Source organism: Diabrotica virgifera, chromosome 6 (genome assembly GCF_917563875.1).
Source record: "Diabrotica virgifera virgifera chromosome 6, PGI_DIABVI_V3a".
Lineage (NCBI taxonomy): Eukaryota > Metazoa > Arthropoda > Insecta > Coleoptera > Chrysomelidae > Diabrotica > Diabrotica virgifera.
Genome location: NC_065448.1, coordinates 249,014,983 through 249,030,696, shown reverse-complemented (window position 1 = coordinate 249,030,696; position 15,714 = coordinate 249,014,983). Strand labels below are relative to the sequence as shown.

Here is a 15,714-nt window from a genome sequence, read left to right as displayed (position 1 = left end):
TTGTTTACACCCTGTATATCTTGGTTGTTCTAAATACAAAACATTGGTCGTTTGTTTAATAGTTTTGAAAAAAAAATTAGGATTTATAATAAATTAAGGTTTATATGAAGTTTACATTTTTCTGGTTGTTTATATTTCTTGTTTCTAGTTATGTAATAATACCAACAATGTTAAAAATAGACAAGGTGTCTTATTCGTTTATGTAAAAGTGAATGGTGAATATTTATTCATAGACAAAACAAATAACTATAATATAATTAAATTAGAATGAGATAAAATCTGCATTTGTCGAATTAATGTTATTAATGTTTTTTATCGATGAATATCTTTCTTATGACTTACTCTATTGCTAATCACGTGCAGCGGTTTTATTTAAAATTGACTTTGATTAATTTTAACAATATTCTATTGTTAAATGTCTATTATTTATCAAAAAATGACCTAATGCTTTTTTTGTTAATATTTTTTTAAATAAATATCAAGTGGTATCGTTCCAAAAAAAGCAAATGAGAATTAAAAAAATCTACAAGGATACAGCCGTATAGCCCAATGTGTTATTAATTTCGTATGTAGTGATAATAAAAGGTCTGGATGGTAATTCTGTATATTCTAATATACAGTTCTCCAAAAATTAGTGGAACAATTTTTGAAGACCTGTTTCTTCTCTTACAAATAGGTATTCTTTTTCTGTTTTAAGTTTCTGATTATCTCGAAGTCGAAGCTATTGTCTTCTTCACTGTAAGTAGCTCTATGTTGCTGCAGTTGGACAATTCATTCACTTAACTTACCTTAGTACAAATGTGCACATAAATAAAGTTATAGCTATAGCCCTTTGAATTTACAAAATGAAAATCGGTTGTTTCCAATCTATCGAAAACTGTGAGATTTTTTATTGAAAATGGACATGTGACATACTTATGGCAGGAACATCTTTAAAAAAAATTAACAGTGAAATTTGTGCACCACATAAAAATTATATGGAGGTTTTATTCCTTTAAACACTCCAAAATATTTGTGTAGGTTTAAATTAAATTATTATTGTGGTACCATTAGTTAACACATAGTTTTTATACCTTCTTTGCCTCTTAGTAGTTTCTCGATAAGCCAGTTACCAAAATCCAACACACATTTTTACATGGTAAAATATATTTTCGATATATTGGAAAAATCGATTTTCATTTTTTAACTTCAAAAGGCTATAACTTTTTTTATGTTGTACTAAGGAGTCAGGTTTAATCGAACTATTTTTGGTCCCAGAATATGTGATTTAATTTATAGTCTGCATTTTTGTTACACCCTGTGCATTATGCGTGTTTTATTATCTATAGTAAAACATTCGGTACAACATAAAGAATTGATGAATGATAACGGGAACCATCTAATAAATGGAACCAATGTCGAAATAGGGTACAAATATTCATATCTTGGAAAAATGAGTAACTCCAAAAATGATTTCTTCCAGGAAATCAAAATCAGAATAAAAAAGCTGAAAATGCGAGCATTATCATAACGAAAACTTTTTTGCTATCATGAAAAGTTGTTTAGAATTAAAAATTACGTTTTAATGTGCAATTATATCATTATAATTTAAATGTTGTGAACTATAAAGGTACTTTACTCTTGATCGAAATTCATATTTTTTATATACCTCGTATAAAATTAATAAAATTTGATATATGATGGTTGCATCATAAATCTTAGACCATGAACAGCTTTTTATGATGAATAACTTTTCTTCGTCAAATTAAAAGTAAAAGTGTTATAAATGAAAATGTTGTTGGTATCCATAATTTGAGAAAAATCTTCAAATATTTTTTTCCATTAGAAGGATATAATTGCACATATCAGACCAGTTCTGGCTAGTTCTTTTAGTCAGTAATTTTACCAATTTGGCAAAAAAAATTACTAAACAGTTAATAATTACTAAATAATTAGTAATTTTGGCAAAATTTGCAAAAAATAAAAAAATTACATACTAAAATCACTAGCCAGTTGTATCTGAGTTTAGCGAACCAACTATAATAACAATTCTCATGTCATAACAAATGGAACAGTCCATTTATCATTAGGTACTCCCATTAAAGCGGAAGCCGTATACTCGTATAAACCTTCTTAAAATTGTTAATAAATTATTGCTTTCAAAATATACTCAAATTGTATTTTTGAGCATCTTATTTATTTTATATAATAATTAAATTTACTATCAAATGTCATTGATATTTAATTAATACTAAATTAAAAATTTAGTTTGACATTCACGAAGTGTCAAACTCAAATGTAAATAACCTATGCTTTGCTTAACAAATTCAGATTAAAAAACTACCTACTTACTATTCAGCAACGATTTCAGCTGACGTTTAGTGTGTCGGCAGAAAATATAAGGATTGTGACGTCACATGTTAGACTTTGAGGTTGATTATCTCGAAGACGGTTAGAGATATCGAAATGCCGTTTTAAGATTTGGATTCAGAAGACAAAACTACAAAAGAATCCATCAATAAATCTGTTCTAAGTATTGCAGGAGCAGCAACGCAATAACACACAGATTTTGCGAATTTATAAACGAAAAGTTTTCGTTGAAAATTATAGAAAATTTCAAGAAAATGAGAAGATTGCTCTGCACAAGAGATTTAAAGTTGTAGCCAAGAGTCAGGTTAGCTAGGTGCTACGTCTTCTCGACTTAGTGTTATGGAATGGAAGCTTAGGCTGTGGTCTCCAATAGACGCTGTAGGCTGCGTACAACGTCAAGTATAGTTTCCACCAGAGGAACATGAAGGAACTTTTGTGTTTCTGTTGCGTGTTGCTTAAAAATGTTTCGCAAAGTTCCTCAAAGTTCCTAAAGTGTTTCTTCTTGTTTCGACAACAAATGTTGCATGTTTGCGATTGTTGGTGGTTTCCAGTTTTAGCGGTAAACTTCAAAAGAAATACGGCAACAACAGGCAACATAAACATATTGTTGTCTGAGTGGAAACAGATACAGCAACTTGTAGTGACTTGTTTTTGTCTAGTGCAGCTCGACGGCGAACGTGGAATAATTTATAGTCGGTCGGACGTGTGAAAAAATATAAAAATGCCGTTCATGTGGACACATGAGTTAGTACTCGAATTAATCGAAAACTATAAGCTTTGTGAGTGTTTATGGAATACAAAGCACGCCCAGTATAAATGTAGAAATGCGAAACACGATGCTTGGACAACATTGGCAGAAAAAACAGGCTCAAATATAGAAGAAGTGAAAAGAAAAATGAAAAATGTTATTGCACAATTCTATAGAGAAAGAAAAAAATATCGTACGTTAAAAAAGTCGGGAACCGGCGCCGTATTTATTTCAAAGTGGTTTGCTTATGAAGTCTTGTTGTTTCTTGCGGGCAGGAACAAAGTTAGAAAATGTACTGAAAAAGGAATAACTACAAGTGAGGTACGTATTTTTTTTGTTTTATTTGTAATTTTTATACAAAGTTAAAAATTATTTTGCCATGGAACCATTCCTTCGGGTGACATAAAATATTGAGCAAATTCATCTCGAACTTGTTTAGCTTCCAACGTTGAATTACGTGCTTGTTTTTGCAGTGATGCAAACATATTGTTGTTTATTTCGTTTCTCCAAGAACCTGGGATCCTTTCGCCCGTATCTTTGTCTTCTGAATCAAAGGTGCCAGGAGGTGAGTATGACTTTCGGGAATGTAAACTGCTTCTCAGAAAATTATGGAGATATACACATGCAGCAACAACTAATTCCACTCTGTCGGGTTCAAGTAGCATGGGTTTTCTTAATACCCTGAACCTAGCAGACATGATTCCAAAAACGTTCTCAGAAATACGCCTAGCGCGTGACAAGCGGTAATTAAAAATTCGTTTTGAGGAACCTTTCTCTTGAGTGCCAGAGTAAGGTTTCAATAAGTTTGGTGATAGGGGAAAAGCGTCATCTCCTAGAAAAACAAACGGAACAGCTTTTGTTCTTCCTGGCAATGGTTCTAATTCAGGCAAATTGAGCGTGTTTTGATATAACATTTTTTTGAAATGAGTACTGTCAAACACTCCACCGTCGGATATACGACCTTGGCTGCCCACATTAAGATACATCACCTCATAATTTGCGTTGGCCACAATAAATAACACCACACTGAAGAAGGACTTATAATTATAAAATTCACTGCCACTATGTTTTGGTGCTTGTATCATAATGTGTTTGCTATCCATAACCCCGGCACATTTAGGAAAATTCCAAAGATTAGCGAATTGATGTCCCGTAATAAGCCACTCCTCTCTACTCTGAGGCATCTGAAAAATAAAAAACCGGTAAATTTGTTTAATCAAAACTTCTCTCGCTTTAAATATAATTTGTATTTCATATTAAAAGAGTAAGAAGTAAAAATATATTTTTAATTTTCAGGGTGAAGATGATGGGTCAGACAGCAGTGCAACGGACAGCGGGGAAGTTGAATCGCAAGATTCCAATATAGCAGACGAGGCAGATGCAGTAACTGATTCTTCTTTTATTGTTGGAGAGGCGAACAATGACGTCGACACTCTGAACAAAACTGTTGCTGCTATTACTGAAACACCTACAAAGCCTAATGAAAACAGAACCAGATCTCCAACGCCTTCCACAAGCAGCACTACAAAAAGTAAACAGGGACCTAGGCTCTTTAAAAGTCCAAAAACAATGAAGAAAAGACAAGCTGATGTGACAACTGACGAACGACAGGAAGAGGCATATGTATTGCTGAAGCAGCTACAAAATAAAAAGCCACGTAATCGGTTCCAAATTTTCGGCGAACTAGTTGCCTGTAAAATCGAAAATCTTCAAAATGAAAACGCTAAAAACACGGTAGAGCATTTGATCTCTAATATTTTGTATGACGCATCTATGGGTAAATACGATCGGCCATTTCCATGTTATCAAAGTTGGCATACACCTTCGGCCAATAACAACACAGCAAGATATTATTCAGATAACCAGAACTATTACTCATCCAGTACCAATGATTCTGTAACATCACCAGCCTCAACAACACACACACCTATGCCATCCCCAAATAGCTCTTGTTATGAAACTAACTATCTTCCCCAAACAGAGACAAACAATTCGACACTCTCAAAAGAAAAGCAGCCTTGTAGAAATCTTCAAGAATCATCTATATCTGATGCGATACGTCTGGCCATGTCAGATGCAGGACTTGATGTAAATTACTGATAAAATATTATTTGTTAAAAAGAATATCTCTTTAATTTTTTAATTAGATTTTTTAAATTTTTTATTTAGAATTTAAATAGAATATCTTGTTAATTTTTTTCTCACACTTCAAAAAATTGGTTTTTATTAAAATTTAATAAAATGTCTACTACTAATTACATTATGTCATTTGATTGAAAAGCTGTATATCTACCGAGGTATCTACTTACCTTAAGTTTATCCTTCAGAACTTCAGCGATTACTTTACATACTTCTGGTATAATTCTACTAATTGATGATACCGAAATTTTGAACAAGTAGATCAAGGAATGGTAAGAATCGCCTGTTGCAAGGAATCGCAGTGTGAGCAGTAGTCGTTCCATTGGTGAAATGGCTTGTCTATAATTTGTATCTTCTTTCTGTATTTTGGGGGCAATTTGACATAATAACCATTCAAAATCGGTGCTGGACATTCGTAAAAAAATTTTGACACTACCATTATTTTTATTATTTCCTATGTATACATCGTCTTTTTTTAATACATTGAGTAGATGCATGCCACCATATTCACTTCTATCACAGAGACTTGGTTTCACCCAACATTTGTGCTTTCTTTTTTGCCGACAACACTATATAGGCTGCCGCTGCTGCAGCTATTTCATCATCTTGATCCATGTTTACCAACCGCGGTGGAAACACTAAGTTGCTCTCTCTCAGTTATCAGAAACGACCGGAAACAAAAAGTTCTGTCAGTGGAAATAAAAAGTTTACATTTGTTGCTAATAAGTTCCTAAATTTACAAATAAGAAGAAACACAGGCAACAAAAATGTTGCTACATGTTGCTATTTGTTCCTCCGGTGGAAACAATGCTTCACGCCGGAGGAAAATTGTTCATTTTCGTTATTTTTAATAAACTTTGAAGGACAAAAACTCTTTTACAACAGGAAATAGTTAAAAAAAGGGTAATTCTAAAACAAATTCAAATTACGGTGTGAATTGAAGTGGCCACCGACTTAGCCGGTGGTATCCAATAGACGCCGTAGGCTGCGTATAGCGTGTATTGGAGACCATCGACTAAGAGCTTGAATGCGACATAAGATGTGTATTAACCGAGAAGGCGAATTGGGTATCCTGAGACCAACAAAAACTGGGACCGTTAATTTAATGAATTATGGAAAAACCACTTAATAGATAATGGTTGTGAAGCATTGTCAATTGGACCAGTGCAAAACTTTAGATAAAACCGGTAGATACATTTAGAAAGAACGTTTTAAACTTATTTCCTTCGCAGTACAAGAATTCTTCCAAAATTATATTAAAAACATACAAAGATGCATTTTTTATCTTGACCAAAAATAAATCTGTTTTTTTTCATAAATGTTTATTTTTATTTTACTCGTAATAACAGGAAACTACGCAATGTAAAATCTGCAGAAGCTACGCTAAAGATAATAATTGGTAATTAGTTAATTGGTCATATAATTGATTATTCAACTTATAAATAGCAATATCTCGTAATGATAGACTTCGGAATAGAGAATCTTCGCAAAGAATTAAATATACTTAATAATATAATGGGTTAAATATTATGTTTATATGGGATTAAGCTTGTAAACAGTTTCAGAAATAATATAATTAGTCATATAACTGAGTTTTTATGTTACTAATTACAACTTTGAATAATAAACATAAGACAATATGAAATTAAAATTGTTAAAACCATTAGTTTTAGTGATGGTGGATCCCGAAAAATGATATTTCTTACTATTACTATTCTTGAAATCCTAATGATTCAGATAAAATTCAGAGGAGTACCTACACCTGTTCCATGTATTTTTGTATACATGTATTTGCAAATAAATATATATTGCAAATGTATTATTTTTGGTAGTGGCTACGGTTACGAGAATTTTTGTATCCACTTTTGCAGTGGCGGTTTCTCCAAAGTGCACATGTGCACGTGAACCCCCAAAATTATTTTCAGACCAACATTCATATATGTAATATTTATCATTCTATAAATAACATTTTAATCTAACTATACAGTAATTGAAATTTGAAATAACAGATCCAAGGAGTTTATAAGTATCTAATAGGTAACATTTAATTATTTTTTATTCTATTTCAAAGGAGAAAGTTCACGGATGCGAGGCCTTAGACAGAACCCCGCGTTCACCGCTCTCACAGTGGTTCCTATACCAATGACTTTTCATACGACAAAATACAACTCACCACCCACCCCGCTACCCGCTATAGCCCACAAGTTTAGATGGCCACAGGATCACAATCACATTTACATCGATATAAATGGTTTACATAACAATTAAGTGATATTTGTAGCGACTCCAAGTCGATGTTACAAGATGAAATGTGCTAGGAGTGCTCAAAGGGCAACATGGTTCCCTGCTCGTTAAGAACTCGTGGTTCTTGCCAGTTCAATGGACACAGACCAACTAAAGTGAAGGAGATGACAATCCAATTATCAGACCGAAGTGACATGACAAGACAGGTAGTCAATTTTTGGTTATGAATTTCAAATTATTATTGTTGTTTAAAAAATTTTTGGATTATATATTAGTAACTGTATAATACTGAAATTTAAATTATAATAATTAGATTTTATTGTAAAAGTATATGAGCCAACTCTCTACTCTCTGTTACAGAAAGAACTGTTGTTAGTGTTAGGTAGATAAAATGCAAGTCAGTGACGTCATCGGTGATTAAATTTGAGAAAGAAGGCAAACAGTTTTATTTAGTTTGAAAGAAAAGGAAAATTAGTTCTATGTACGCCACCTATATGATAGGTACCAAGATAAGGTATATTTAATGTTGTAAAAATAGCTAGGTGATGTTGGTTGCCTATGTATATGTTTGTAATGTTTATTGACAAATTGAAAATATTATAATTTAATTGGTTGTCTGAAGTAGAGAACTAAAAACTAGAAAAGATAATGGAGCAAACAGACTGATATGAAAGTAATGTATATCACACGAAGCTTCACAATGATATACATTACTTTCATATCAGTCTGTTTGCTCCATTATCTTTTCTAGTTTTTAGTTCTCTACTTCAGACAACCAATTAAATTATAATATTTTCAATTTGTCAATAAACATTACAAACATATACATAGGCAACCAACATCACCTAGCTATTTTTACAACATTAAATATACCTTATCTTGGTACCTATCATATAGGTGGCGTACATAGAACTAATTTTCCTTTTCTTTCAAACTAAATAAAACTGTTTGCCTTCTTTCTCAAATTTAATCACCGATGACGTCACTGACTTGCATTTTATCTACCTAACACTAACAACAGTTCTTTCTGTAACAGAGAGTAGAGAGTTGGCTCATATACTTTTACAATAAAATCTAATTATTATAATTTAAATTTCAGTTTTATACAGTTACTAATATATAATCCAAAAATTTTTTAAACAACAATAATAATTTGAAATTCATAACCAAAAATTGACTACCTGTCTTGTCATGTCACTTCGGTCTGATAATTGGATTGTCATCTCCTTCACTTTAGTTGGTCTGTGTCCATTGAACTGGCAAGAACCACGAGTTCTTAACGAGCAGGGAACCATGTTGCCCTTTGAGCACTCCTAGCACATTTCATCTTGTAACATCGACTTGGAGTCGCTACAAATATCACTTAATTGTTATGTAAACCATTTATATCGATGTAACCTTTCTAAATAAGTTGCTAGTTTCTTTTGTGAAGCAGAACGTAAGTATTGCCACATTTTTCTTTAACCTAGTCACAATTTTAAACCTTTTGTATTCATTTTAACGTGGAAATACTTCGTTCTAGGCACTGAGGATGATCTGATTCAGATTGAAAACGTTTTGCAAATCCTTTTGGAGGACTTTTATGTTTTTTAATAAAACTTTTTATACCAATATACAAAAGAAGTTTTTACTTCAGTATGGTTCATTTAAATTTTCTTCATTATATTTAGAAGAAAAATTAAAAATGCCGAAACCAAATTTGTTAATTAAGAATGTACCAAAGTGCAAACGTCGGGATTATAAATGATTATTTAAAATGGAGATTTGTGTAAAAACTTACAAATTGTTAAGGTGTGAAACATATATTTGGAGAAGAGGAGGCATAATGAATAAAATAGAAGATACGAATTTAACTATCCAGTTGGAATTCCAGATTGGAATTCTCCAATTATGTACTTGTTACGATGACAGTGACAACTGCAGAAACAGAACGATGTCTCTCTGCATTGAAACGTATCAAAACTTTCCTTAGAATAGCTATGGGCCAGGATCGATTAACTCAGTCATGTCAAAGATACGGCCCGCGGGCCGCATCCGGCCCCCGGGCCATACCAATACGGCCCGCGATCGCAATGTGTCACAGAAAGAAGAATAATGTTTTTTAGAGCTTTTAGACTTCACTCGATTGCTCTACGGAAGTTTTAAAATGCGTACACTACACTACATTTATAAGTCATTTCAAAGGCAGCGCGTGCCTAGACAAGCGAGAGAGATAGACAGTAACACCATCTCTTAGCGGAAACACCCTATTATTTTTGTTGAGAACAATAGAATCTTCCATGCGCTTCGAGTCTAGACTAGAACCTTCCTTATCGATATAAAAGAAGTGCGTCGACGTGTCACGTGAGTCAGTTGCGAAGTAGTGGTTGAGAAGGTATTGTACATTTGTTTGTGTCGTGCGTGTGCGATATCCATAATTGTGTCGAGTTCCATATTTGTTACGATTTCGGCATAATGTCACAAAAACGTAAAGTTGATAGTGAACGTAGAGTTTTTCAGTCTAAATGGGAAAATGCATATTTTTTCATAGAATGGAAAGGTAAACCACTGTGTTTGATTTGCAATCAAACAGTTGCTGTTTGTAAGGAGTTTAACTTGAAGAGACACTATGATACGAATCATAAATCAAAATTCGATTGTTACACTGAAAAAATAAGAATGGACAGATTGTCATCTTTAAAATCTAAACTTCAAGGTTAACAATCGATGTTTACTAAAGCTAATACTGAGAGCGAAGATGCCCTGAAATCAAGTTTTATTATTGCATTAGAAATCGCGAAGAGATCAAAACCTTTCACTGATGGTGATTTTATTAAAGACTGTATGTTGAAAGTTGCCGATGTTTCATTTCCATTTCAAAAGTCAATAATTCAAAATATTTCGCTGTCAAGAAACACTGTTGCTTCAAGAATAAATGATTTATCTCAAAATTTGGTTCTTCAACTGAAGGAGAAAATTAAGGAATTTACAAACTTTTCACTGGCTGTTGATGAGAGCACTGATACTGTTGATACAGCTCAACTTGCTGTTTTTATACGAGATATTAACAGTAACTTTGAAATAACTGAAGAACTATTAAAGTGCGTTCCATTGACAGGTACTACAACAGCAAATGATATTTATTCTGCATTGGAGCATTTGATGGCAGAATATGGACTCGATTGGAATATACTTAGCAGCACAACTATGGATGGCGCTCCTGCCATGGTTGGCCAACATTCGGGCGTTGTAACTAAATTAAAACAGAAAACATCAGGAAATTTTGTGGGATTTCACTGTATAATTCACCAGGAATCATTGGCATCCAAACATTTAAAAATGGACCATGTCATGCAACCTATAATTAAAATAGTAAATTTTATAAGGAGCAGAGGACTAAATCACCGACAGTTCAGGCAGTTTTTACAAGATTTGGACGAAAAGTTTTCTGATGTCCCTTATTTCACCGAAGTTCGTTGGCTCAGTCGAGGAGTAGTTTTAGAAAGATTTTTTGCATTACGTGACCCTATTCAAGCTTTCATGTTAGAAAAAGGCAACCCAATTGATTATGACAATGACTGGTGGGTTGATTGTGCCTTTTTGGTAGATATGAATAAACACTTGACTGATCTGAATGTAAAGTTACAGGGTAAAAATCTGATTGTCACTCAAATGTACTCATGTATTCAAGCCTTTGAAACAAAGTTGAGGCTGTGGGAAAATCAGGTAAAAAATCAAACTTTGGATCATTTCCCTCATTTAAAATCATTTGGCACAGTGGATCAAAAAAAATTGGATCAATATTCTCAACTTCTGCAAAATCTTATCACGGAATTCAACAATCGTTTTGAAGACTTCCACAAAATGAATGAAATGGAATTCCCAATTTTCAACAATCCATTCAATTTTGAAGCTTCACAGGCACCAGTTTATTTGCAAATGGAGTTGATAGATCTTCAATCGGACAGTATTTTGAAAGAAAAATTTAAAGAGGTTAACGCACTTACATTTTATACACAATATTTCAAGAGTTTGGATAACTACCCGGAATTAAAAAAGCATGCAGCACGCATTCTGTGCATGTTTGGTAGCACCTATTTATGTGAGCAGATGTTTTCCGTCATGAAAATAAATAAGAACAAACATCGCACAAGACTTACAAATGAACATCTCCAATCAATTCTTAAAATAAATACAACGAATATGATACCTGACATCAATGAGCTTGTCAAAAACAAGAGAAGTCAGGTATCTGGATACTCGAGCTCAAAATAATTACCCTCTTTTATAACTTTGATATGATTTTTAACAACCGTATATTATAAGTATACTATTAAATAAAATGTTATAATAATTCAGTACATTTTTTTTTATTTGAATCTGGCCCGCCGACACATTCTGAATTTAATATATGGCCCTCTGCAAAATTGAGTTTGACACCCCTGGATTAACTGCACTCGCAATGTTTTCAATAAAAAAAATGATTCAAGAAATTCCAAATTTTACTGAATTTGGTTGTGAATAATTTATCTAAAAAACAACAGGCGACTGACTTTCGTTACAAAACTTGCTTGTAACATTTAAACACTAAATTATAATTTTAAGTCAATAAAATACATTATTTATTGTAATTTTTAATAAGGTCCTTCGATTTTTACAATTTGAAGACACTCAAAAACCTTTACCTACGGAAATAGGGTCTCAAGGTCTTTTTATATGTTAACATTATTTGTGTACCCCCAATATTTTACACCAGGCGCCGCCACTGCACTTTTGTATTTCCCAATAATACATATTTTAGGTTTATTGCACATGTATTTTTCCTTTCCTATCTAAGACTTCTAAATAATTCCTTAACGATTATGCCAATGTTCTTCTTTCTTAGCTTTTCCCTTCCTAGTCTTCTTCGTCACTCATTTCTATCCATCGTGTATTTTTCACCTAAACCTTTCTATGTCAGTTCCACTGACCACACAGTTCTTTTTCACAACAGTAACATTTTCATTTCGCCTACATCCATCTTCTTTTCCTTAATCTTCTTTATAGGTCACACTTCAACGCTGTACACCAACGCAGGTCTCACCACACTCTTGTATATTTTTCTTTCCAGCCCTTCCTCAATTTTTCGATTACAGGCTCCCCCGCTCATTCTCTTCCAATTCTACCAATCATACTATGAGCAATTTTCCAATCTACTGTCCCATTTAAGAGCCAAGATATCTAAATATTCTCCTCCTTAGCCTAATTTTTCTCCAAGCAATTCCATATCCTCAATCATTCCTGTTCCCCCCAACGATACATGCATCCTTTTCAACCTGCTAACTTTAAGTCCTTCCCATAGGCGTAACCAGGATGATCCTAAGGGGGGGTTACAACTACTGGAAAGGGGGGGGGTTACAACTACTGGAAGGTCTCTGAGGGCTATGGTGGTAAGCGTAAAAGCTCAAAGTACATCCCAATGGGGGGTTGCAACCCCCAAAACCCCCCCGGTTACGCCTATGGTCCTTCCTCGTCAATAGCCCTTCTCCAACATTTCTTTGCTCTCCTCTACTAACACGCTGTCATGTATTGCTTAAATCGATGAAATAAACTTAATACTATGTTTTAATTTATTATTTTACCATATTCTATCAATATTTATAACCTACAATGATAATGACATTTATTATCATAGTAGCATAGGAGCAATTTGATGCACTAGAGATTATAGACACAGGATCTATTATAATAGGTGTTCTAGCCACTTCCTAATTTTTATTGTGAGTGGAAGTATAAGCTTGTTACCCACCTTGTTAGGCCAGTAACAGTAAATGAAAGTGAAATACGGAGATACCATGTAATTTTCCGTGTCACCACCAAAGTGCATGAAAATTTGGATGTAGGTTTCTCTTAACATCTACTTCATTATTGGACTTGAGCCCAGGACTGATCTTACTTGGGGGAGGGTAAAAGCCATCCCTTCTCGTGGGTGAAATAACATACGTTCCATATAAGTCTGGAAATATTTAAATCGACTACGAGTCAATACATTTTGAGTTATTTGCAAGTGAAAGTGTTCATTTTTCAACAAAAAAAACACGTTTTCAGATTTATCTCGCAGGTAACTCAAAAGTGAAGTATTTTACCGAAAAAAATATTCTTTGCAAAAATGTATATCATAAAAAAACAAAAAAAAAGAATGTGTGTGTACTTTGTACGCACGTAAGAAGTTATATTTCTATTATATGATTATATGATTATAAACGAAATTAATATACTTTTTATTTATATTTTATTTAAATATTAAACTAGTTTATGCTTACTATTTCTCAAACATTTTTATTAAAACAGGGCCAAAAATTAAAATAATAAAAGAATAAAACACACACAAACACATTAAAAATGCCACAAATGATTTTAAACATTAATTGTCGGAAAATGTTTTAACTAAATACGTATTTTCTGAAAATAAAATTATATAATAAATATACTTACAATCATAAATTGTATACAAAAAATAAAAAAATAAATGTTTCTATTGGGATTCGAACCAACTTATCAGCGCGGTTGGTATTGGCGTTGTATTGGGGTTCATTCGCATTAAACGCTTCGCCACGTAGACAAGGTGTCATTATGTGCGAAGATCGACTAACTAAACGGATTAAACTTTTGACATTTTTTAATTAAATCAAATTATTTTGATTTTGAATTGAAATGATTTAGAATTGAAAAAATACAACAAAACATAGAGTAAGAAAACAATATATTAGGTGAATATTGATAGAAATTTTGATGTTAATCAAATTGTGTAAATAAAAGTTGTATTACATACTATGTATTTTGGTAGGTTCAAATAGGTAGGTACCTATGATACATTTACAATTATTACGTACCTGTTGCTTTAAAAACTATATAAAAGTCACTACAATTATAAAAATTTTTGTTTCTGTCCTCACAACAATAAAACTAATATATTATACATTTGTTTACCTTCATATTGAACAATTATTTATTATTGACAGATCATTTCAACACCCAATCAGAGCCCGTATAACGACTAATACCATACTGTCGGTGTGCGCATGCGCGCAGATTAATATAAATTCACCCTCAATCTCAATCGCGCCTAAAGAAGTATAACTTCAAAAATGGTGTATTTATGAAGTCTGTAGACCCAGTAGAAACAGAGTAGCTCAAGAAAAGTAGGTTCCCTATGTATATGTATATCTTATCAATGCTTCAGTATACGCGTTCTGATATCTCCTAAGATATGTTATTGGTTTTTTTTTACTCATGACTCGGTCAGATTTTAAGCTATGATATGCTTAAAAAACATTTTGTAGGTTTTTTTAAGATCAATAAAATCATTTAAATTATTATTTTTTAAACCCTTATTTTTGAATGGGTTTTAGTTGAAAAGGCTTGAACGAGTCACTAATTACGAGTGTATGCAAGCTTTGAGCAGCCATATCTCAACAAATTCTTGTCAGAAAAACAAAAGCATCCAAAATATTCAAAAAAGCAAAACCTAGATCTTCTGACTCTTCGAGATTTTTCGAATCACTAATACTTTTTTTTAAGTTATTTTGAAGAAAATGCATGTTTTTCAATAATTAATTTTTTTTAAATATGTCATGGCTTATGGCATATTCACATTATTTTTTTAAATTTCTACAAAAAGTAAATTGTAAAGTGGTAACGATTAATTTCATTTGGGGTGCTAATTAAGAAGAGATTTTTACGATTTTTTTTTTTACCGAAAAAAGGGGCCAGCTTTATTTTGAGCATAGCTCGCTTAGGTTTTTATGCTAGAAACTTTTATAAAAATCAAAATAAAGCTCGTTTTAAACTCTTTAAAAAGGTTTTGATGATTTTACCCCAAAAAGTTGTTCATTTTTTGTTTATTTCATATTGAAATATTCTATTTGGAATTTGACGAATACGAACTTATTTTTCATAAGCTACAACTTTGCTTGGAACTAGCGATAGAAGTATAGTAGGTAATCAATGAAAAAATTCAGGCAGGAAACAGAACTTGAAGATGAGAAGCATGCTCAAAATACTAAACTGAAAATTTACAGAGCAGCAATTAGACCAGTAATCACATATAGTACTGATGTAATGTGCTTGGCACAGAAATATAAAGAAAGATTGAGGATTCTAGATAGAAAAATAATTCGGAGAATAGCAGGCCCACTAAAATTGGGTAATAACAAAAATTAGAAAAGTATATGACTACGAAGTAAGAGAACTTTTGAAAAGAGAAGATATCGTCA

General features: G+C 32.5%; 2 protein-coding genes across 20 annotated transcripts in view; both read left to right on the top strand.

The window, feature by feature from the left end:
- LOC114338881 (formin-J) overlaps positions 1-15,714 on the top strand; it is a 552,435-nt gene that overhangs the window by 232,873 nt on the left and 303,848 nt on the right. The gene's annotated exons all lie outside the window — the stretch shown is intronic.
- Positions 3,071-5,400, top strand: LOC126886336 (uncharacterized). Its single transcript, XM_050653209.1, has 2 exons — positions 3,071-3,418; positions 4,394-5,400. The coding sequence occupies exons 1-2, from the start codon at positions 3,071-3,073 to the stop codon at positions 5,195-5,197; spliced, it is 1,152 nt and encodes a 383-aa protein (XP_050509166.1). The 3' UTR covers positions 5,198-5,400.

Excerpts from the sequence above, each read along its gene's own strand:
- LOC126886336 (XM_050653209.1), top strand. The coding sequence starts at position 3,071 with ATGCCGTTCATGTGGACACATGAGTTAGTACTCGAATTAATCGAAAAC. Across the intron at positions 3,419-4,393 it reads AAGGAATAACTACAAGTGAG|GGTGAAGATGATGGGTCAGA; the intron begins GTACGTATTTTT and ends TTTAATTTTCAG.